Here is a 26,056-nt window from a genome sequence, read left to right on the forward strand (position 1 = left end):
AGTAGTGTGTGTTGTTGTGCATGTGATGGTTGACAAAGGCTACAATCCCAGAGTTCCCTCCAGAGGCCTCCTTTGCTTACTTCCTGAACGTAGTGACATCACCACGTAGCACTGACGCTTCTATTGGCTAGCGCTCCAACACATTGTACGTGATAGGCTAAGAGGTGCGGACATCTCTAAGCAGTTGAGCAATCACAACAGAGCTGGCCAGCTAACCAATCAGAGCAGGCTCTGGTTTCAGACAGAGGGTGACAAGAGGTGCTGCAGCACTATGAGAGAAATAAAGAGCTTTTTGAACATTAAAGCATGGAGACATGTCCCCGTGGAGACACTAGATACAAATGAAATGATAATGAGCAGAATAGGGCCCCTTTAAGCAATGTTGAGGGATCACTTTGGGCCGAGAAGTCTTGGACTTCCAATCCGACTTCTGTAAATGTGGATGTCACCTCAATGACCTTCTGACCTTTCCCCTCACAGCAGGTCCAGTAAAGACCTGGTGCCGCGGCAGATCAGATTCACATTCCTGCTAGATCTTCAAGCCCTGGTTCAGAGGCTCATAAATAAAAACCTATACCCCCCGCTTTACAGGACTCTAAGTACGCTGCATTATTGGTATAAAGGAAACACTTATTCTCAGAGGCCAAAGAGTACGAATGGAACATATTAAAAAGCTCCTGATGCTTTGAAGGGGATTATTTTATCTGCATGCTTATTATGTGGTGCGCTAAGTCAAGTGATGTTAACCTCCTCACGCATTGTTGACCCCGCACTTTCATGCTGGATTCAATACTCTAAGGCACATTGTTCAGTCAAACATCTCCATATGTATCCTAGTGAAATCCTTGAGCTTTCCAAGCATACCGAAGAAGAAAGGTTAGGAATGGTACAGCCCTAAAATAATTATGAATATGAATGTGCCAGCCAAGGATGCAGGAGGCTTCATGAAAAGGTTAGTGCATTACATTAAAGTACATTTTGCACATCCTCGATAAAGTTTTGCTGGTACTGAACTGTCATCATTTTGTACATCTTTTTCTTATTTAATGTGATGTATTATTGTATGTTTTCCGTGTTAATATGTTTATTGTTGGCCCCAAAACAACAAGGCAAACTTCTGGTAGGTGAACAACTGCTTGACAATAAACCTTATTCTGATAACTTGGATTTGTATTTTTCAAACCTGTAGATTCATTTAACATAATAAAGACATTTGCAAGTAGGCAGGATGCACGCTTAGGTTGGAGAGTAATGCTCTCACTTTGAACGTACTTTAATCATTTTAATTTGAATCTTTGGAGTGCCGGTATTGTGGCAAAATTACTAGACATCAGTACAAATAAAACTCCCGAAAAAACGTTATGAATTCAAATAGAATGAATTTTTCTTAAAAATAATTTGTAAGAAAATAATATATAAGAACACTAAGTTAACTAAGTAGCACAACAAAAGGCACAAATGATTGGCATGTGATTTAAATAAAAGTTGAAGGAATCGTCGAAATGAGGCACTTCATTAATGTAAAGCAGCCTAATGTTGATGATGAGTTTTTCCTAGGCTATATTTTAATATATATTTTCCGATGCTGTGGTTCTGAATAAAGCCACCACTTTCATTGTGTGTGCATTGTGTGTGTTCCTTGTACACACACACACACACACACACACACACACACACACACACACACACACACACACACACACACACACACACACACACACACGCACGCACGCACGCACGCACGCACGCACACACACACACACACACACACACACACACGTGCATGTTCTAATAAGTAACAACAACTTCTACAAGCTGGAAATAATTGATGTTAAAATAGTAATAATAAGTATCGTGATTCGTGCGCACATCTGGTTCGATGCTTCATCCTTCTCCGCCTGAAAAAGGCCGGCTGCAACAGGCATCTGTGATATTGCCTCCCTGGCCGGTAGGGGTCTCCGGATAGGCTGCACTGCAGGACAGGGTGAAGGTTGGGTCCGGGCTCCACTCCTCCACATGGGGTGTCACCATGTCACTGTTGCCTCACAAGGGGCAGTGTTTGGAAAAGTGAAAAGTCAGCTGTGAGAGAAGACTCTGTGAACCACTTTTACTTTCTTCTTCCTGCGTGTGGACTTGCTTCAGTCTCACATCAGAAGAAGCGTCAGTGTTTGATTCGGGGTTTGTCTTAATCTCTTGGGAGTTCCCCCCCGGTGGGGCCGTTTCGTACCACCTGAATCCGCGCGGAGCTGTTTTTTTGGAAGTTTTTCGAAGCAATTCCTCCCGTTGCGCACACTTTAAGTTTGCCTAATAAGCCGCGCAAAGGACTGTGTGTGAAGTTGGCAGAAAGCAGAGGCGATGTTTTGCCGAAATCAAACTACCAGAGCAACCGTTGCCCGCGGCTCTGCCCTTGAAATGGAGATACGGCGAGGGAAGTTCAGAAAGAGCGTTTTCCTGGACACATCACAGGTACACGCACACGCACGCACGCACGCACGCGCACACACCGGGGGATTCTCTGTTTACAACTTTGAGTGATATCTCTCCCTCTGCAAACTAACTCATTTGGCTCACTTCTAATCTCGTTATGAAGTCTTTTGAGGAGTACTCTATTTTAATTAAACTGCACTGAGAGCTGCTGCCTTCACGTCCTCTGTTAATTGCAGCATCTCCAAACTACTTTGCATTTTACTCGACTCTAAACAAAAACCAATAATATCCCTACTGAGAGTTACAAGTGTGCCTGTGGTAGGCCTACTCACTAATGTGTTGGTAGTAAATAAAAGGTGCTAATGTTCTCTTCCATCTCCCATGGTATTGTTTTAGTATTCCGCTTAATTTGGTATGGTGTTGTTTTGTTGTGATGCTGGCACCTTAAAATGGTTATTGCATGACATTTGTTTTTCATTATGGCTCATTTTTATTAAAAAAGGCGTTATACCTGCTCTCGTCAGTCTGTCCCAGGAGCTTTCTGCTTCAATGCTCTATTGTGAAGCCCATTGGCTCAGGTGTGTGTGTCTTTCAACTGCTTTAGCTTTGACTGCAGAATGTGGACAGTCAGCCTCAAGGGAACAGACACAAAAAAAGTCTTCATCCAAAAGTTGAGAACTAGGTCAGAGCCTGCATCCCTCTCAGCTGTTTAGCACTGGATTAAACTGCTACTCTTCATGCATGTCTTCCTCTTCCTCCCTGCGAAGCTGCCATGTAAACATCTGCTTCAAATTAGCCACCGTTTGTCGGCAAAGCAGACAGGCTCAGAAGACATTTCCAACCCGTCCTCTAATTATTGTTTACTCGCATGCCTCTTTAATATTGTTGTGATGGAAAGTCCTCCCTCTGTCTATCTGCATCCTCTCACACACACGCACGCACGCACGCACGCACACACACATTCTGGCAACTACAAGCAGTTTGCATATTACTTCCACTTGTTATTTGGTTATTCAGTCAGACATATGTTCCGGTTTTAGAGGCATTTCTGTGCATTAAATTAAACCCACATTTTACCTGTAAACAGTTTTGAAAGGTCAGAGAACTGTTATGGTGATACAGAGAAAAGAGGTGTGTGTGTGTGTGTGTGTGTGTGTGTGTGTGTGTGTGTGTGTGTGTGTGTGTGTGTGTGTGTGTGTGTGTGTGTGTGTGTGTGTGTGTCTGAGGGGGGGTCTGTGTGTTGAAGAGAGTGAAAGAGAAGATGTGGTGGATTGGATTGTAAGAGGATATGTAAGGAATGTTAATGGTGCAATACAGCAAATGGAAAATATGGGGTATTGATTCTGTCTCTCCTTCTCTCACCCTGCCCATGTGCGTGTGTGCGTGTGTGTGTGTGTGTGTGTGTGTGTGTGTGTGTGTGTGTGTGTGTGTGTGCGCGCGCAGGCATCGACACTGTCAGCTTAGTTCACCAGTTGTTTATGATTGATGTCACATGAAAACACCCCTAACCCCGGCAGAGTCAGGCGCACTCGTATCGTATTGATGTGCTTTCAGAAATTACCCTGATGGTGTCTGAGCAGCGTGGGTTCCTATCTTACACGCACGCACACACACACACACACACACACACACACACACACACACACACACACACACACACACACACACACACACACACACACACACACACACACACACACACACACACGCACATACAGGCCAATAACACCTGACTTCTCCTGGGGGTAGTGTTCATGTGGTTATATCTATACTGTGATCCAGGCCGTGTGCTTTCTTTTCAGGTGGGGTGAGTTGATGAATGCCTCTGGGTGTACAGACAGCCATCTTCCTCAGAGGCATTGTGATAAGAGACGAGCATTGGCACGGGCTGTTATAGGCAGCGAAGGCATTCATGACTTGGCTTTCATAATATTTCTTTCTTTATCTGTTTGGCCAGATGAGTCAGGTGAGGGTACGATGATGAGGGAGCAGAGGTGGAAAGAGGAGGAAAACAATTAATATGAAAAGAAACCGACCTGGTGAACCATCACATTCATCTTAAAGAGATCCCAGTGTGCCTTTTGGGATTCTTCCTTACCGGCAGTGTGTTAGATCGGTGTGTGTGCATTTAAATGATCTGCAAAGGCTCACATCCCAAAGGTCCCTCCCTCTTTACCTCTGTGACATAGTGACATCACTGTGTAAGACTGCGATTCCATTGGCTAGCGCTCCAACACATTGTACGTGATAGGCTAAAGGACAGGGAATGTCTTAGCGGTTGACCGATCGCAACAGAGCCGGCCAGCTAACCAATCAGAGCAGACTGGGCTCTGGTTTCAGACAGAGGGTGAAAAGAGGTGCTGCAGAAAAATGTGAGAAAAAATGTGAGAAAAATAAAGACTTTTTTTTTGTATAACATGCCTTTCTTTAATAATATTCAGGCAGACGTCTAAAAGAAATGACCATACCGTTTAAAAAGTTTATTCTGTAAAGTGTAAGCTATTTTAAAATGTATTGTAACATTATTAACCTGCTATAAATTCCAATCAATTATCTATGTGTTGATGTAACTCTCATTACATCTCCTGTAGCCCTAACTCCCGAAACCTAATCCAAATCCAAACTTTATAATTATTCCACGCCTCACTCGAGCTGCTTTACCCCGCTTAGCCTCTGTATTTATCAGGGTAAAGACTTCCCTTCTAGTCGCAATCATTGCTTCCTTAACTGTGTAATCTGCTCTCCGCTGGTTCTCACACAAGGTGGCTTTGTTGCCAATGCTAATGATCCTCTTTCAAGGACTCTCCTCCGGCTGTGTGTTCGGGCTCTCGATGCCGCTGTGGAGCCCGTCTGTGGCATGTCAATGAAGCAGGCTACCTCTGTGAGAGAGCAGCCTCTAGTCTTCCCTCCGTGCCAGTGGATATCACATGTGTGTGTGTTCGCTTATTTGTGCCAACACTTGAACCTCTTGTGTAAATGTGTTTCTGTAGGTCATTGACATGTTATCAGAGAAGGAAGTGAACAGCTACACCTTTGTTAGACCGAAGTGAAACTCATCTGTACGTGGCAAGACAATGTGTAATCACTAGGGAAAGGATACGGTTAAGGACTCTCTATATGCCAGGTGTGACATCTAAAGTTTGCAATAGAGCATATTCACTGCAGGGGATTATGCTAATTCGATTATTTTAAAGAATTAAGCAGCCTTTTTTGTTAAAGGGATTCCTGTAATATCTTTTAAATAGAGTCAACTGGTGAAAAGAACACTGGTAAATACATCATATCATCACTATGAGTGTGTGTGTGGGTCTGTGTGTGTGAGTGTGTGTAGTATGGGTCTGTGTGTGTGTTTTAACGGGCCTGAAGGCTGGAGGCAAATGAAGCCAACACTGCTGTTAGTAATCGAGAGACAGCAGGAACAGACTTTGGGGATGTTATGGACAATTTGCATAATTATGACAATCAGTTCTGTTTTTAAAAGATATCAATGTTGCAAATGTTGCCAGGTGTCAATTTGAGGTGAAGCGTATTCTCGGCTAGTTATTGTTTCTAATATAATTGCTTGTCGTATCTGCAGAAGTCCTGCCAGTCGTGCTGTGTTCTGACTCGTCTCCTCTGAGGTCTGAGTCACTCGGCTGTGTGCACATCAGAATGGGGAAGCTGAAGCAAAAAGATGACGTGCTCATTCGGCACATGTCCACAAATCCATTCTGCAGTCGATGCTCTGCCTGCTGCTCTCAGCGGGAGAGGAGAATACATCTGCTCCTCGGGGATCCACAAGGCCACCGGTGTGTGTCCACCCCCCCCACCCCCACTCTGCTGTTTCAGCTGGAGCCACCCGGGCCCTGGTGCAGATAGTATTCTGAAGTTTGGGGATGGCATGTATCTCAATGACTTATGTGTAACCAAAGGATGGTCCTCCCCACTCAACTTGATTTCTACAGCACTTTTCTGCAGCTTTAACAAATTGACGATCGTAAATAAAGTCACATTTTTAAACCAATAACAAATGTGTACATGATATATTCTCAATGGAATACAAGAAGGTAAAATAAGCAAGATGATAAATCCAATAAAAATAATCCAACTTATTAAGAATTAGAGAGACATAAGAAAACATTTATAAAAAATTAGAAGTAAAAGTATATTTTCAGCTGTTGTTGAAAGTGTATTTCCTGGTGTTTCACAGTTTGGGTGAGAAATGGATAAAAGCTGCTTTTCTCATTTTATTTCGGGGGACTTTTTAAATATTTAAAATGCCTTCTGTTGAGGCTGGCAGAAGGCTATCAAACAATAGAGAATTGCAAATATAAGAGGGTGCCAGACCATAAAATCAATTGTAGAAGATACAGGAAGCCAGTGGAGCCAATATGGGAGTAATGTGGTCTCTCTTTTTTGTTTTGGTTATGTCGAGTTCTGAATTTGGCTGAAGTTAACGATTGACGTTTTTCGAAAGACAAAGTGTAACAATCACTCGTCGTCCAACCTGCTGGAGATGAATGAGTTGTCCAGCAACTTCTGTATTGAAAAACTGTCGAGCAGCGGTGATATTCCTGCGGTGGAAGAAAGTTGTTTTGGTTACCTTGCTTGAAACTTAAGTCAGAATCCAAAATAACTCCCTGACTTTCCATTATTCCAAGTATCCTCCTAAGACTAGTCCACACTGTGGGTACCACCAGCAGGCCCAGGAAGTGGTTAGATGTGTGTGAGATGACACACCCATCCACCCACACTCTCTCCCAGCCCGCAGGAGTGTACGGCACATCCTGGGAGTCTGCCGCTTGAGATAAATAAAAGCTTTGACAGCTCTGGGCTGCGGTTCGCTTGGTTTTGGTGCTCTGCCCTTCTCCACCCTGTAGACCCACACACTCACCAGCAAGTATCCAAAGTGAACAAAGTAGTGGCTTGAGGGAAATGTTGGATGGGTGTTTCCCAGGCTCAGCACCCACCCTACAAAGAATGTGTTGGTCACACCAGTAGTGCGCTGACTCCTATCTTACAGTAGCTCTCATCAGTATTTGGTTGAATTGTGGGACGTGAAATATGTAGCTTTTCTCACTGGGCCTGATGTGTCCTTGTGTTGTTCCTCCGAAGTCTGAGATGTTTTTCTCTCTTGTATGTTTTCTCCAGATGTTTGTATGCATGGTTTATAGTTCAAACCAAACACTGTAGGCAGCGTGTATTTCAGCCGCCTCTCAGTGTGGTTTCTGCTCGCGCTTAATGTGGCCTGCCCAAAGAAAACAGCCTGTTTATGTAAGCATGTGTTTGCATCCTCACATACACCGAGGGAGAGAGGTCATATAGATGTTGCCAGGACGACACTTTAGCCAGCACGAGGAAGCACCTCAGACCATGAACCCATTGAGGAAAGAGCCGCTTTCAAGGAATGCCAAAACGTCCCCCCCGAGTCTCTCTCTCAAGGCAGCTCTGTGTACCGGGAGGACAATGAGCCACCGCTTCTCATGGCCCAAAACCGAGCTCTGTGCCTGGGTATGAACAGCCAGGGAAAGGGGCTTGGATGCCTGGGGGGGGGGGGGGCTTTCTACTACATTTCTTGAACCACTAAAGTGTAAAAGTTTAATATTTAATTGTTTTATTTGCATTTTAAGAATGAATATGATTACGGTGCATACATAAAATGAACGCAGATATAAATGTAATACAAATAAAAATAAATCCACAAATCAGAAAAGATAAAAAAAACTGCAGGAAAAACAAAACAGTACAATTATAAATATTAATTTACAGGATTAAGTTGAAGCATTTGGGATTTCCCTACTGTAGGTTTGTGTGCATGTAAATGGTCTGCAGAGGCTCAAATTCCAAAGTGCCTTTCAGAGGCGGTTTCTCCCCCCCCCCCCCCTGCCTGAAACGCCTCCATTGGACTCCTTTGTTTATTTCCGTAACATAATGACATCACTAGGTCACACTTCTATTAGCTAGCCCTCCAACACATTGGACGTGATAGACTAAGGGGCGGGACATTTCTAAGCGTTTGACCAATCACAACAGAGCCGGCCAGCTAACCAATCAGAGCAGACTGGGCTCTGGTTTCAGACAGAGGGTGAAAAGAGGCAGTATGAGAGAAATACATGTTTGAACCATAAAGGATGGAGACATGTCCCAGTAGAATAATTAAATACAAATATAAAACCTGAACATTTGCATAATAGCACCCGTTTAAACAGATACATCATTGACTCTCATCCAACCAGAAGGTTTTCAGTGATGTTTTGTGTTTCCACCCCCATCTCCCCGTCTATCGTCAAAGATTAGATTTGGAATTTCAGTTTGACTTTTCATTCCAAGATCGTTTCATTTTAAGTGTTGTAATTTGTTGACTTACCTCTACTCTTTTCACAAGGAAGAATGTTTTTTCGAGAGAGTTATATGTCATCTGAAGCCCAATCTTCCAAGTTAGTGTGGGACTTCATGCTACCGTTAAGTGTTAGTGTGCGGCCTCGGGGCTTTCTGGCATGTCGAGCTCTGCAGGGGTGCAGAGGAGATGCCAGGGAAAGTGTTACCCTCCCAAAGACCCTTCCTTCAGACAAAGCTCGACCACTGGAGCTTTCTGCTCCGGGGCCTTCTTGGTATGCTAAGGGATATTTTAACTAGCGAATGTTTAACTTTTTTTTATTACTCAGGCTTTGTGTAAACATCATTGTTGAGCAATGTTCCCACTCAGCCTCAGAGTGCACAAAAAGAACACTTATTTAATCTCTTTCTTAGAAAAATCAGCAAATATCCTGCTTTTGCTCCCGTGGTAACAATGGGTCTGTTTTCCTAATAACTTTAGAGAAAGAGAGAACACGGCTTTTTAATAAAGAATATTACTTCTCTCTCTATTGAAATCACATACACACATTTGTTATCTTTTAAATGTGACTAGCCAGGGTTATTTTGTGTTTTTTTACTCAACACAATAAGCGTATTGTTTGTAGGGAAATGTCATATATTTAATATAATGCATGTCCTTGCTCTGAGGCAGTGATAATCTTTTTCAGTCTTTTAATTTGTTCATCTTCACAGTGAGCTATCTGAACCTGAGCCGACGGACCTTACAGCACACTGTGGGTTTGTTCACATGGCCTCTGAAGCCCTGAAGCTGTCTGTTCCTCTCTTTGTCATGTGACCCACACATGCACACGGTGTCAGTGTCATAGTTAGTGGACGTCCTCCTGCGGGACACAACTCTCTTTCACTGGCTTGTCTCATCCTCCCACCGCCTGGACATCATGGACAGATATGTAATGCTCTGCTCAATGAGTACATGTGGCATTATAAAAGTAAAATGTGATAGGTTCACCTATGATGTTTTTTTTAGTCGAAAGGGGGGGACAGGGCGGACGACACCAAGCCCTCAGGAGGTGTGCCGGGCGTTCAAGCTGGTTTTTATAAGGGCATAACGGTGGTAATACAACTTTGGTGTTAGTCATGTGAAGCCATTAGGCCCAAAAAAAGTCTAATGAACTTCGAAATCAGTAAATCAGTGTATATGTTTTTTAAGGTAAATCGATTTCGCAGTCTGAACGCTTGAATAGCCCCTATTGAAATCACGAGGTCCAACATGTCGTACATTTCGCTTAAAGATGAATCCAGACCTATTTCCCTGATTCATTCCAATGAGCAGAGACTGGGTGGAATGCGTGTGTGATTTAGCGGTTGGGAGGCGGGGCTTAAGGAAGATTGCCGTAACATCTGGGTATTTTTGATCTTGAGGCCATTTTGGCGTCTTGTGCCATCACAACTTTCATAGGAATGAACGGGGCCCCGCCTCCAGCGCTGTATCCAGTTCTCTTTATCCATCCATGGGGGACACGCCCAAATGTTCCCAGGGCCGGATTCAAACCTGGGTCTTCTTTAGGGATGACTGAGCTCCAGTGTATGGGATCAACTCTACCGTACGGCGGCCGTAACTCTACCGTACGGCGGCCGTAACTCTACCGTACGGCGGCCGGAACTCTACCGTACGGCGGCCTGTATTCAAAGATGTCGTAGCAGATTTCCTTTTAATGTTAATACGTTTTCACTCTCGTTTTTATCTCATTTGCTGCTTTATTCTGTTATTCCATCTTTTTATATACAGACACATTATGTTTTTGGACTGTCTAGGTTGTAAATGTAGTATCTTTTTAATCAAAAGACAACACATACCGCACGTCTGTCCCTCCTCTGTCACTCTCCCTGAGGTGTATCGGTTTTCCCTCTGTTCATTGTAGGGTTTCTTTTGGAGTTATCCTTGTACGATGCGAGAGTCTAAGGATAGACGGTGTCGTAATGTGAACAAACTGTAAATCCCCCTTAGACAAATGTGTAACGTGTGATATTGGGTTATATAAATACTTTGAATGATTGATCGACACCATTCAATGCTACACATTCACACGCCCTCTGTGTGAGGGCCATACATGTTCTCAAAGTGTGTTGGCCGTGGAATGTGGCTGGTGGCCTGCGTCTCTGTGGCATCTGGTGTCAGGGTGCAGTTCAACAGCTGAGAGTCTGCTGCTGATGTTGTAAGTGAACCCCACCCAGAAGTCATTGGACTAAACTCTGCACAAGGAGCGGATAGAGAGAGAGAGAGAGAGATAACAAACATGTATGTACACACACACACACACACACACACACACACACACACACACACACACACACACACACACACACACACACACACACACACACACACACACACACACACACACACACACACACACACACACACACACACACACACACACACACACACACACACACACACACACACACACCATGTATACATCACTTCAGGGGACATTACATTGACTTACATGCATTTCCTGGAGACTTATCCTAACCTTAACCATAACCAACACATGCCTAACCCTAACCCTTAACCGTACCTTAACCCTAATCCTAAACCTAACCAAGTCTTCACCCTAAAATTAATGATTCCCCTTATGGGGACCTCCAAGTTGTCCCCATAAGGGAAGCCAGTCCCCACACGTGACTATGTAAACATATTTAGGTCCCCACAAGTATAGTAATGCTGGACCACACATTTGCAACATTGATATATTTTAAAAACAGAACTGATTGTCATAATTATGCAAATTGTCCATAACATCCCCAAAGTCTGTTCCTGCTGTCTCTCGATTACTAACAGCAGTGTTGGCTTCATTTGCCTCCAGCCTTCAGGCACGTTAAAACACACACACACACACACACACACACACACACACACACACACACAGGAAGTGAGTCACACAATCTGTCAGTATCCAGGTCACATCGGCTCCATATATGCCCACACATTTAAAACCCTCCTTACTGGTTTGTGTTCTGAATGAAAGCTGCTGTTTGGAGCGCTTCATTAGTCATTCATGGTAACTGCAGTTCGTCAGCCTCTGTTTCAAACACACACACACACACACACACACACACACACACACACACACACACACACACACACACACACACACACACACACACACACACTCACACACATTCAGACAGTGACTAAGCAGCAGTGTCTCCTTGAGCAAGGTCCATTGCATATTATCCGACATAGACGGGCTTTGTTCACACAGCGCGTGGCGTCCTGAGCCGGGCTGTCGCCGGCAGTGACTCGGCTAACAGACGGGTGGAGAGGTAGATGGAGGTGGCGTAATCACTGGACACTTTCCCACTCGCCCAGATGGGAAGCTTCCTCCATGCATCATCAAACCCGTCTCGTACAGTCACCACCGCGGCTACTCGGCTAGTGAAGGGCGTAATGCTTTTGAATCACAGTATACACAGAACTGTTGCCATGCGAGTCCCTGCTTGTCTGTACCTTTTCTTTACGGCTCTTCCACCGTGTGCTCCTTCCCCGTCTATCTCCCTCATGCCTCCTTTTCCCAGGAGAGCCACATTCAACCTGATCTCACCAGAATGCGTGACTCCACCACGACTTCTTAACACCACAATGCGTGGTGGAGTCACGAACTTTGTTACATTTGCGTGTCGGCACCACGCAAACAACCCCAATGTAAAGTGAATGAGGCTCCTTTGTCGTGGTGCACACACGCATTTCTACAACGTGCATTGTGTGTAATGCAACTGTTATTTTTATTAAATTAGTTTGTTTTTAAGGAAGGCCAGAGCTTCAGCTGTGTCAAATAGATTGTTCCCTTCAGTTAACGTTATTTAAAAGATAATGATCATGTCCCCTGTATTGTATTACGAGCGTCCATTCCCATTGGATAACGGAGAATTTTACACCCGGAAGTAAGTAGCCTATTCTCCTTACTGTCGATTGATTTTACAGTGATATCTGCACTACTCATCGACTAAAACACACCAAATTGTCCTTGTTAATTACACAACATTGATTGGTTTGAATTGTGTACAATGCTTTTGTATTTTCCCCCTTCGATTCGGAGAAACAAATATATTTTCGGAGTTTTTGGACGGCAGAAGACACTACACTACCCAGAATCCTCAGCTATCGTTTGGAACTACACCATGTGCTTAGCTTGACAAACCCCGTGATCAGTCCCCAACCTCTGTGATTGGATGCGCGACGTTTACACAGAGCGTCCAAAAGGACTTTGAAATGGAATGAAACCCATCGACGGCACACTATTCAAAACAGGAATCGAACGTGTCCTACCCCCTCCCCCCCTTAGGTCACAGGCTCCTCCAACAGTGCTACGCAATCAAACAGATACACAGAAAAAATAGTGAAATAGTGCAATAAGAGTCTATATACAAGTGATTGGAATATGATATATTAGATAAATAATTTCTAAGTAGCAGCCAGATGAATGCTATTTCTAAGTTCAGGTGTTTAATAGTCTTCTGGCCTGTGGGATGAAGCTGTCTCTGAGTCTGGTGGTTTTAGTCCGAATGCTGTGGTACCGCCTGCCAGACTGCAGCAGACAGAACCGTTTGTGGCTGGGGTGATGGGGTCTTTTATAATCCTGAGGGCTTTCTTTAAGGTTAACCTGGTATTTTTAATCCACTACATTTATTTTAGTTACTTTACAGATTTGGATTAATGATGTGAAATATAAACAACCCTTAAATCAGACTTTAGTTACACCTGAATGAAATTCAGTGAAGGTGATTGTCAAGTGCCAACAATCAGGAGAGATATTTGATAGTTGGTGCTTGAGAAGACTAAATATTTATCTGCAGATCCGTTTAAAGCATATTCATTACTCGTTATTCTCTAATAGTTCATTAAAGACTGTATATAATTGCTATTTTGCACATCCCTTTCAAGATTTCAAGATTTTCTAAGGTTTATTGACATATCATATACACAACAGTGTAGTTATGCAATGAATGAAAAACTTGGGTCACAGGTTCATCAACAGTGCATTACAAGACATCTATCAATGTGTGTATACTTCCACCATTACACTGTCGTATTCTGCACATTTCTTTAATTAAAGCCTTATTAGTTAGCACATCCTCCTATCAGGCACTAAACTGTTTTACTCTAGATATCATTTGAGTATCTTCTTGATATTTTCTATTCTATATTTATATAATTGACCTTCTACTTTCCCACTATTTTGTATGTACGCTTAATATTTGAATGTTTTCATAAAATATAACACATTCAAAAGTGCGTTACAAAAATGAAAGACATTAAGAAAAAGGCATTTTAAACAGTCATTAAAAAGCAACACAATCTTCCTGCATTGCAATTACTCTAAACGTGCAATAACGTGCTTTAACCAGTAGGTGGTTTGGGTTAAAAGGCTGTCAAGTTTACAGTGTTAACACAATAAAATATACTGCTGTTTCCGGTTTAGTTTACGACGAATATTATTTTGTTATTGTTTTAATATTTGTAACACAAAAGCGATGGAAAAAACCCATAGCAACCAAAAAAAGATGGTCTTAACATGACCCAGTCGTCTAGTAGTTAATAAAAAACAATAATATCAAAACAAAATATTACTACTAACTTTATTGTGAAATTAAAACAGAACGGTAAAAGAATAGTTTCCGGTGTATTCTGATGCCCGATCTCTGTAGATAAAGAAAGAACTAAGACAGATGTGTAATATTTAATGCAGCCAAACCATTTATTACAATGCATTCATGTGATGACTTTCAAAGAGTAAAGCAAGCACTGCTGAATAAAGTGTGATTTTCTCTTTTACGAAACCTTTTTTTTCATATGGAATGCAGTTGGAGGTCAACCAATCACAGAGCTTGAGGACTGATCACGGGGTTCATGGTGTAGTCCCAAACGATAGCTGAGGATTCTGGGTAGTGTAGTGTCTTCTGCCGTCCAAAAACTCCGAAAAAATATTTGTTTCTCCGAATTGAAGGGGGAAAATACAAAAGCATTGCACACAATTCAAACCAATCAATGTTGTGTAATTAACAAGGACAATTTGGTGTGTTTTAGTCGATGAGTAGTGCAGATATCACTGTAAAATCAATCGACAGTAAGGAGAATAGGCTACTTACTTCCGGGTGTAAAATTCTCCGTTATCCAATGGGAATGGACGCTCGTAATACAATACAGGGGACATGATCATTATCTTTTAAATAACGTTAACTGAAGGGAACAATCTATTTGACACAGCTGAAGCTCTGGCCTTCCTTAAAAACAAACTAATTTAATCAAATTAACAGTTGCATTACACACAATGCACGTTGTAGAAATGCGTGTGTGCACCACGACAAAGGAGCCTCATTCACTTTACATTGGGGTTGTTTGCGTGGTGCCGACACGCAAATGTAACAAAGTTCGTGACTCCACCACGCATTGTGGTGTTAAGGAGTCGTGGTGGAGTCACGCATTCTGGTGAGATCAGGTTGGCCACATTATATGGGCCACACTGCTTCTTTGAGGCTGTGGTCCCCTGATACTGCAAGGAAACGGGACTGTTCTTACTGTATAGGGCTAACCCACTTTCCTGATCCAGTTTACACAGAGGAACTCATCCTTTGTCTTTACCTCGAGACACCCACGGAAGATTACTGTTTGTTTTATGTCTCTTTTATCAGCCAATCTATTCTCACTGTTTGTCTTTGGACACGCTCCCCACGAGAGACCCGAACCGGAACCCATCCAGCTCGGCACTAACAGACTGTAAAGCACATTTTGACTGCCTAACGCCGAAGGTTTCTTCCTCCTGTGAACATAAGACCCCCCACTGGGTACTCCCCTGTTAAACATTGACGAAAGGACACCCGCCCACGGACACACACAGATTCCGATGCGTGGTTTCATTTACAGTCCAGGACACTTGCTGTCAGCCGCCTTTGACTTATCACAGAGGGGCTTAGAAACATGAGAGGCTTTGTATCGATGTGGGAACATGCTATTCTCTCAAGACATCGCTATGCTGAAGACTTTGAGACGTAGTTTCCATTGTTGGGTTCACAAAATAGATTTCTTTCAGGTTTTAAAACGTGTTTTCTAGTATATCTTACTGAGTTACCAAAACAAAGGCTGTGTGTTCACATGTTTTAACCCCAGTTAAAAGCTGATATGTCTGGATTTTGTAAATGTTAATCATTAAAAACTGCACTGACGGAAAAACGTTTTACTTGTTTGTTACTAAATTTGTCAAATTATTTTAAGTGAAGCTGAAACATGACAAAACAAAAATATTTGATTGTTTTACCCTTTCTGAAATTAAATAGACTAAATTAACAATAATTGGTTAATCAAGAAAGATGAATTACCACATAAGGAGTCCTGTAATTATCCACCAAGTATCTCACTTAATGTTCAAGTTGTGTGTGTCTACATTTAATTCAGCCTCTCTCTAGGCGGGGGTTCCTCAAAGATGTGACTTTGTGCCAGACGAGAACAACAGCTGATTAAGTGAAGTGTGCGACTGTGCTTTTCCTAAATATGATCAACAAACAAAGTCACAAGAAGCAGCCACATGTGTTCTTTAAAGAAAGATAGTTAAAATACCGCAAACCAAGTCCAATCTGAACACACACATGACATATATCTTAAATGAGTTCATCAAATTCGGCTTTCTGTGTTCTTCTACCTGAACAGAGATCAGCGACCTTTCCACATGTGATGCCCGTCTGTTTGAGATATCTTCTCCGTGATGTTAACGTTGTTTCGACAGATGTTCACATTGTTTTATTGCTTCTCCAGATGTTTACTTGTGTGGCTCCTGTGTAACATTTGACACAGACAGACTTTGACTACACACTGCCGCTTCTGGCTGTTAGCTCTTCTCAAAGTAAGTATTATGGTCTGGCAAAAGTGAACTCTGCAATTAAAAGAGCAGAATTCCATATTGTTTAAGCTTCACTAGACGAGGGACAATTCATTGTGTTGTTTATGTGTATTTCTGTTCTGTCACGGCTCACTCTTCTCTGCTCCGTCTCTTTTAACATGTTGATCCCATGAGGAAACCGTTTCCCATCGGAACACAAGCACACTTTCACACTTTGATAAACAAATGTATCAATTCATTTAATCAAAATGCGTGACCTTGCCTCATTAGACCTTGAGAACATTGAGCACAGTTTACAAATCCAGAGTAATGGACAAAAAGTCACGTAGTACTCCATCCTTTACCTCATGCTCTAAGTTTAGCCTGTCCCTGACTCGTGATTAACCTTCCACATGTCTATTAACACTGGATAATATGTGGGACATCGACGTCCACCTACTGTCCTACATCTTCTCGGCACTCCTCTTTATTCCAGTCTCTTCTTTTCATGTGTTTGAAAGAGGACAAAGAGGCTCTTTATCCGCTGCTCCTATACATCACATCACCACCTGACTCTGTTGTGGAACGCATGGAGTCAGGGCCCCTCTTTCATCCAGAGGGGTGTGTGTGTGTGTGTGTGTGTGTGTGTGTGTGTGTGTGTGTGTGTGTGTGTGTGTGTGTGTGTGTGTTTTGTGTTAATTTCTAAATACTTGTTAAAGAACTAGTTCATCAAAATCCTTAGGGTCTGAATGCATATTCTATACATATTTAATTTGTACATACATGAAGATGTGACATCAGTGTGTGTGTGTGTGTGTGTGTGTGTGTGTGTGTGTGTGTGTGTGTGTGTGTGTGTGTGGTCTAGCATTACTATACTTGTGGGGACCTACATCTGTTTACATAGTCACGTGTGGGGACTCACCTCCCTTATGGGGACAAATTGGAGGTCCCCATAAGGGGGATCATTCATTTTAGGGTGAAGACTTGGTTAAGGTTAGGATAAGTCTCCAGGAAATGCATGTAAGTCAATGTAATGTCCCCTGAAGTGATGTATACAATGTATGTGTGTGTGTGTGTGTGTGTGTGTGTGTGTGTGTGTGTGTGTGTGTGTTCGCCTTCACCTTCACTGTGAACTGTGTGTGATAACCAGCTGTATGTAGTTTATCCAATCCATGTCTTCCCTGCACTTCATTTTGTTCGTGCTGTTTCAAAGCATTGAGACTACATTGAGATATCTCAGAGGGACGAAGGAAGGGGCAAAGGGGCAAAGGGGCAAAGGGGCAAAGGGGCACGGCCACAAATGATGTTGCTCTTTGTGTTGATGATGCCGAGCAGGTGTTTGCCTTTATGCGAGCAGATGGCTCTATTATGCATGTCTGCCTCCCTGCATGCTGCACATTGTAGTCCCTGCCAGCGTGCCTGTGTTTTAATGTGTTTGTTTACCGGGCCCAGTGGCAGAAGGTGTGGTGTCAGAACTTGTTGTATCGCCGTGTTGTTCCTGCTTTCTCAGCAATTACTTTTATCGCGTCTGTCTCTAGCTTTTCGGTTATTGCCTACCTCAAGAAAAAGAGAGAGATCAGCTTGTCTGGAAGTTCACTGGATGCTTAATCGCCCGTCCCGAAGGTGTGAATGATAACGTGGATGCCGATAAGAGCGGACCATGATGGGTAGACACATATTGTTTGATGAAATAGGATTTGAGTGCTGAGTGAACAGTCAGATTAACAGAAATGCGCTCATTAGGTGTGCCAGATTGAACGCCAGTTAGCACAATTTGCCAGCTACTAAAAGAAGTCTGCAATCAGCACTTTCAGATGGGATTGCAGCGGAAGACGAATCACCTGTGTTCACATGAGGGGGATCAGTGTGTGATTGGAAACCGTCTCAACAAATCCAAGATACACACTGCGCTGACGAGCGGAAATAAATCAAGTATATTTTCACTGGTTTGTTTCTGAATGTGTTGTACCTGTTTGTCGTGTTGCTGTGGCGAGTTTCCATACCTCACACCACCTGACATACAACCTCATTAGAGCTCAAGCAATTCGTTGAATGCAAAACAAATCTGATCAACATGATATTTTTTCCGACATTTGATAGACTAAATTAATAATAATCGATGCAAAAGAATAAGTGAAGGGTCGATAGATAGACCATGTGATGAGGACTGTAACTATAGCTCATTATACAGACATTATACACTGTGTACTTTATCTGTAAATGCTATCCAGACTCTTGCCAGGGAATCCCCCAAAGTGGTGACGAACCAGACGAGAGAACCACCTGACTAAGGGAAGTTTGCGGCTTTAGTTTAAAATAAATCTACAAACAAGTAATAAGTAAGAGTTTTCTTGATAGAGACGGGGTTAAAATACCACAAACAAACACTTTAGATACATTTAACTATCGTACTAAAACCAATTTCAATCTATATGCAAATATTGTTTCACAAGTTGTTCGGTAAAATTATATATTAACAATAATTTATACTAAATGGCCAGAATGATCTTGCCTTGTTAGACTTTCTCCCAGTAACCCTTAAAGGTATGTTGTCCCTAATGATAACATAACTACGTTGTTTAGATGTTTACATTCTTATTCAGTTTCTGCAGATGTTCTCTTTGTTTTATTGCTTCTGCAGATGTTTACATTTGTGTCTCCTGTGTAACATTTTACTCAGACAGACTTTGACTACAAACAGCAGCTTCTGGCTGGGGGCTCTTCTAACAATATGTATGACGGTCTGGCAGAAGTGACCGCACAGCAAACAAAGTGCAATACTTTCATGTTTTTCAAGCTTCACCAATTATACATTAGTTTTAAACATTCTGTTTTCACTGCTCACTCATTATGTCTCGTTTGACTTGGAAACGATTGGAAAACAAGCACATTTCCTTTGTAGCATTCAAAGTCAACAATTATTTAACACATTTGTAAATACACTCATCTTAAAGTAATGTTTCATGATCATTATTATTATTATTATTATAATTATTGTTAACTAGTAAAGTAGGGTGCATTCTCCTTGACTGTTTACCCTGTGTGAGGCACTTCTTACTGCATTGCTCTTCCTGTCCTGCAGAGGGAGCCATTGCTCCATTGTAGACCCTGCAGTCGCCTCAGAGCAACGCCTCACCTTTCTCCAGTCTCTATCATCTTCCCTTTACAGAATTGACATTCACCTCATACATTTATAAATGGTCATTTATAAAAAGCATTGATATGATGAAATGCTCAATGGATTGCCTATGTGTACACTTCCTCTTAAATCCACACATATCTGTCTCTGATAGCACAGCCTCGCCCCTAGGGCAGAAATCAATGGAGATGAATTGCCTAACGAGTAAGTTTCCCTCTCGCTGAGCTGCTCTCTTCTTCAGAGACGATGAAATGCTGCAGTCTCCTGTGACTGAGGGGGCAATCTGCGCGTCAGCAGTGCGTCTGGGCGGCAGCCAGAGAGCTCTCTGCTGACTTGCTGCACTATCTGTAGGAGTGATGATAGAAGAGCAAAACCTATACTAAGTCAAACAGCTGGACCAGTGACATTAGGATATGATTATGTTAATAAATAACGTTTCAGTTCCTTTAATAGCTATGCATGTATGTGTATTTTTGCACATTCCTTTGTACATGTTGCACGTGTCTGTACAACTTTTGAAAACTGCACAGCTCTCCACTCGTCTGAAGTATATGCTCAATATACTTCACATATTTTATTTTCCAGATATACATATTTTTGTATATTTCTTTAATATATTTTGTTAATATTATTTTTCTTTTTTTACATTATTATTACATTTTCTTGTTCTTAAAAACATTTTTAATAATAATTATATTTGTACTCCTTTTTTGCAACTTAACTTTCCTTACTGTGTTTAATGTTTGCACCATTATAAGACAAAGCACATTTCTTGTAGATGAAATACCACTTGGCACTAAACCTGATTATGATCCTCTTAATTATTGTTTTGGTCAAGCTTAATGTTGCCTTACACATGTTCCCAGTCTCTTTCACAGGTTACTATTTCAACACCAGTATCAGATCGATACTCGGTATCAGCTGATACGCTGAAGCCCGGGTAAGAGGGGAGAAATAACATGCCTAGTGTCTGACTAATGATGGAGCCTGTTCTTCCTCCAGTACAAAGAGTTGTGAAATAAGATCAGACCAGGTGCTAAAAAGACTCCCTGTTCTGTTATTACTCTGTGTGATGAGGCGACGTCTCCTCCAGCTTTTCTTCTGAGCGAATCCACGACCTGTGACGCATACATCCTTTTTTCCCCAATATTGGATTTCCTGTGAGAGAAGAACAACATCTCAATGATTAGTGGGTCCACGCCTGACATTTCATTTGCAGTATTACTCAAATGTTCATCACGGGTACAGAGTAGAAAGTTATTTACGCCACCTCCATAACATCCCCTGTATCTAATCTTAAAGAGAAAGTAAGATCAGTCAGACATCGCGGACAGAAACGTATGCAGCTAATAACAAGGCAGACTGTCGGTGAGATTTACAATGTCATTACTCCGTCTCTGAGTTATTGAGTTATGACTCTGTCTGTCAGCGCAGGTTCTCCAGGCTCTCTAACTGAGAAGTGACCTCCGGGGGGATTGCGCCATGATACGTCTGGTTTCACACTTCGTCACACGCTGCTGTCATCGAGTCAACCAGATGTGACCCTGCCGTAACACAGCCGTGAAACTCCCGCCCTGTGACACTCAGATCTGAGGAGCCTGTTGTGTGGCACACATTTACAGGAACACATTTGTAACCTGGTGCTTTGGAGGATCCAATTTTCACTGTGTGACTATTAATCTCTCTGAAAACCTCTCTTATCATCTCTGTGTCCTTGTGCAATCAACTGTCTGAGTGTACACACACAGCGAGACAAAGATCTGTAATAACTCTGTCTTATTTGTACGTCTTTGCCCTCTGTGGGAAACAACAGGGAGGATGTTTGCTTGGCAGGCCATAATCAGACACAATAACCTTGATCAGTGTGAATTTTAAGACATTTTTGCCGCAGTTTATTTGTGTGTGTGCGATGTTCACAAGGCTTAAAGAGGGGTTGTTTATGCCTGGGTGTGTATTTGTGTATGTAGTTGAAGGTTACGTATGTCTCGTGTGGGAGTCGTGGTGTGGGCGGGGTTCAGTTTTCAGATAGTCAGGGTGCTTTGTTGTGGTATGGGGCCCTCTCCGGTTTCCCTGTTACACTTTGAGTTAGACAGCTTTTAACCTTCAGCACAGACCCTGCAGTAATGAAGATAAATGATTGCGCTGCTATCTGAGTTTATAAGATATCGCTGATTAGAAAATTACAAGATACGTTTATTTGATATTCATCAGTGTGTTTGTTTTATTCCACTCTCCAGAGTATCATGTGGATCTCCTCAGGGCTTTTGTGTAGATTGCCTGTCAAAACATGTGCAGACTGTGTATTCTGAAGCAAAGCGGGTCTGCTGATAACAAAGCATAATTGTGATTTATTACAACTAGGGTCTTGTTTTGTTAACTTTTGCCTCGCTACCAGTAATAATGACACTTAATCAATCAAGGTAATAGAGAACCGCAGTGACGCGTCCTAAAACCCGGATGTAAACTCCTTCACGTTCCTTTGTCAAAAACGCAATGCAATTTCTCCATAGGATTTTGGAAAATAGCTCGAAATAAGGTCTGTGGTTGACACACATTTAAGAGACGGGTCACGTTTTGTTCAGCCGGATAATATCCACATGTCTACCCTACTTTTATAATTTTCGAAGCATAAATCTAGTCGCAAGAAGCAAAATGCTAACGTTATGCTATAAAGGAACTACAGCAGGGTCGCTGCTTCAACGTCACGCCAATTTAAGATCCATATTAAAAAATACAGATTCAAAATTCTACAAGTTGAAGCGTTTGTTTGAACAGGAGGCAGGTACTTGCTTTCAAGCAGACAGTGTTGGGAAAGTTCACTTTCTACATGAACTAGTTCAGTTCACAGTTCACACATTTTCAAATGAACTAATTCAGTTCATAGTTCATAATTCAAAATGTTGAACTAAAGTTCATGGTTTCAAAAATGAACTAATTTATAGTTTATAGTTATTTTTTCAATATGTTGCTGCGAGCTATTATTTGTCTCCTGTACGATGTTAATGGGATTTGGGTGGTAGTGGATCTGTTTTGGCCACTCGCACATACCTTGAAAGGCTAGTCGTGTGCTTATTCTCAATGTGCCGTTTAAGGTTTGCTGTCGTCGATGTACGGACTTGCTTTTTCAAACCGGGCGGACACAGTTTACAGGCAAACGTTAGATTTTTTCCGTCTGAGTCAGTAGCCTACGGACTTTAACGTAAAACTCTTTTAAACGCCGACGCCGTAGAGTCTGACTCTGAGCGAGTGCTGCTGCAGCTGCTCTCGGCTTCGTCCATACTAATTCATTCATTCATTCAATGCTCGCCGGTTCCACATTGTTTGTTGTGAGGAGTCTGATGACGTATATATTAGTGTGACAGGCGTGTACGCGTCACAGGCAGCTTGCTGTTGCCAGATTGGGTGGTTTTCCGCATTATTTTGAAGCCTGTTTACGGTGTGTTTTAACTGGGTTTTCGGCTGTAAGGCATATGAAATCTGGCACACTTTTGAACGCCGTTATACAGCGCTGAGAATGAACGCGTTCTCAATTACGTTCATCTAGCGGAAATACAGTACGTTCAGTTCACGTTCGCCCAAAATATGAACGCGTTCATGAACGATCGTTCATGAACGATCGTTCATTGAACGCGTTCAGGTACATCACTGCAAGCAGAACAGGGCAAACAAACTTAGCGGGAGTGTTTACGTGTTCGGTGTAATGACGAACCTTTCTTTTTAAAGATAGCTGCAGATTTTATTGCTCCACCTCTTACTTCTCTTTTTAACCTCTCCCTCAGCACAAATACAATTCCAAAAGTATGGAAGTCTGCTTATGTCTTGCCTTTACTGAAAGGAGGGGAGGCAACTATTTTAAATAACTATAGGCCAATCTCTAAATTGTCAGTTCTGGCTAAGGTGCTCGAACGACTTGTGAGTGAACAAGTAAAGGAGTTTTTATGTAACAATGACATCCTGTCTAAACATCAGTCAGGTTTCAGAAAGAAACACAGCACCATCACTGCCACAATGAAAGTGGTGAATGACATTACTAGTATTTTAGATAATAAGCAGAGTTGTGCAGCTCTGTTTATTGACCTTTCCAAAGGGTTTGACTCCGTCGATCATCGCATCTTAAAGCAGAGGCTACTCAGTATTGGCCTATCCAGCCTTGCAGTGGGTGGTTTGTGAAAGACCTCTCTGAACGGTCACAATGTGTTCAGTTTGATGGACTGTCTTCTGAGTGGTTAAACATTTCTAATGGTGTACCACAAGGTTCTGTTTTAGGACCACTTTTATTCTCCATATTAACAGCGTAGGTGATAATGTGGATGAAGCTACTTTACATTTTTATGCGGATGATACTGTGATGTATTGTGCAGGTCCATCCATTAAAGAGGCTGTTGTTAAATTACAGGCTGTTTTTAACATTATTCAGACTCAGTTCTCTGAATTAAAGCTTCTTTTAAATGTGGATAAAACCAAGGTAATGTTCTTTTCAAAAGCAAAAAAGACACCAGAGCCTGTTTTAGATATTGTATACGCAAGGAACAAAACTTGAAGTTGTTGCCTGTTAAGGCCCTGTCACACTGTCCCGAAGTTGACACCCGATGGACACACGAATATGGAATTGTGAATTTCGCACGAAGATGGCCCCGAACCACACACGAAGGCAACATTTACATTACATTTAAGACATACACCTGCAATGAAAGTACCAAAAACAATTATGTTACAGTACTATGATACTGTACTGATATCTTCAGACTTTGTTCTTTACTTTCTCCGTCTTTATATGTAGAAAATATTACGTTTTCTCCGTAATGTTGTTTCCATAGCAACAACAACTTCCTGTCAACTGTGCTTCAAAATAATATATTATATCCTTTTTAGTTTCACAGAACACTAATTGGGTTATTTACATAATATGTTTACATGATTTTGTTGTGCAATAAAACAACCCGATGGACACACGATAAAGGAAATGTTCAAATTCGGCTGTGATCGTAGCAACATCGGGCCATTCGTGAGGGCATCTTAAGCCATCGTATGACCGCTGGCGGAGTTTCTCAGGCTCCGGCAGCAACTTCGTGAGCGGAGGCAAAATCTTTGGAATGCCAAAAAATTGCCGAAGGACCTTGCGAAGGTTCATTTTCGTGTTGAATTCGTGTGTCAATGTTGCCCTTCGTAAGGCCATCGTGAGGGCATCTTGTTATCCTCGGTGCCATCGGGCATTCGCCCCGATCAGAGTGAATGTGAATGCACCGATGATAACACGAAGATGACACGATTTGACAAGATGCCCTCACGAGTGCCTTACGAAGTTGCCGCTCACGAAGTTGCTGCCGGAGCCTGAGAAACTCCACCGGTGGTCATACGATGGCTTAAGATGCCCTCACGAATGGCCCGATGTTGCTACGATCACAGCCGAATTTGAACATTTCCTTTATCGGGTTGTTTTATTGCACAACAAAATCATGTAAACATATTATGTAAATAACCCAATTTGTGTTCTGTGAAACTAAAAAGGATATAATATATTATTTTGAAGGACAGTTGACAGGAAATTGTTGTTGTTATGGAAACAACATTACGGAGAAAACGTAATATTTTCTACATATAAAGACGGATAAAGTAAAGAACAAAGTCTGAAGATATCAGTACAGTATCATAGTACTGTAACATAATTGTTTTTGGTACTTTCATTGCAGTTGTATGTCTTAAATGTAATGTAAATGTTGCCTTCGTGTGTGGTTCGGGGCCATCTTCGTGCGAAATTCACAATTCCATATTCGTGTGTCCATCGGGTGTCAACTTCGGGACAGTGTGACAGGGTCTTTAACAAATACCTTGGTATCTGGCTTGATGATTGTCTCTCTTTTAAACTTCATGTCAATAACCTGCTTAAAAAACTGAGGGTTAGGCTAGGTTTCTTCTACAGAAACAAGTCCTGTTTCTCGCTTGAGGCCAGGAAAAGGCTCTGTGACCTTTTTACCTGTGCTGGACTATGGTGATGTGTTGTATATGAATGCACCTGCCGATTGCCTGAGCAAATTGGATGCTGCGTATCACAGTGCTCTGAGATTTGTCACAAATTGAAAAGCGCTTACACATCACTGTACACTGTATACCAAGGCAGGTTTACCATCTCTCTCTGTACGGAGGCTAAGTCACTGGTACACTTTTATTTATAAAGCTATGTTGGGCAAACTCCCGTATTACATATGTTCTCTGGTAAAGCAGAAAGTTGCGGGCAGCTATTGTCTGAGATCGCAGGATGTGGTCTTGTTAGATGTGTCAAGAGTGAGGACTGTCTTAGGTAAGACGGCTTTTATGT

General features: G+C 42.2%; 1 protein-coding gene across 3 annotated transcripts in view; it reads left to right on the plus strand.

Moving 5' to 3' along the window:
• The first annotated feature begins 1,963 nt into the window (after positions 1–1,963).
• The window catches only part of rtkna (rhotekin a), a 94,322-nt gene continuing 70,229 nt past the window's right edge, over positions 1,964–26,056 (plus strand). For all 3 annotated transcript variants that reach the window (XM_034090655.1, XM_034090656.1, XM_034090661.2), the window contains exon 1: positions 1,964–2,466. In XM_034090655.1, the coding sequence (XP_033946546.1) occupies positions 2,356–2,466 (111 nt within the window). In that variant the 5' untranslated portion in view covers positions 1,964–2,355. The remainder of the gene's footprint in view (positions 2,467–26,056) is intronic.

This window comes from Pseudochaenichthys georgianus, chromosome 9 (genome assembly GCF_902827115.2).
Source record: "Pseudochaenichthys georgianus chromosome 9, fPseGeo1.2, whole genome shotgun sequence".
NCBI classification, from domain to species: Eukaryota; Metazoa; Chordata; class Actinopteri; order Perciformes; family Channichthyidae; genus Pseudochaenichthys; species Pseudochaenichthys georgianus.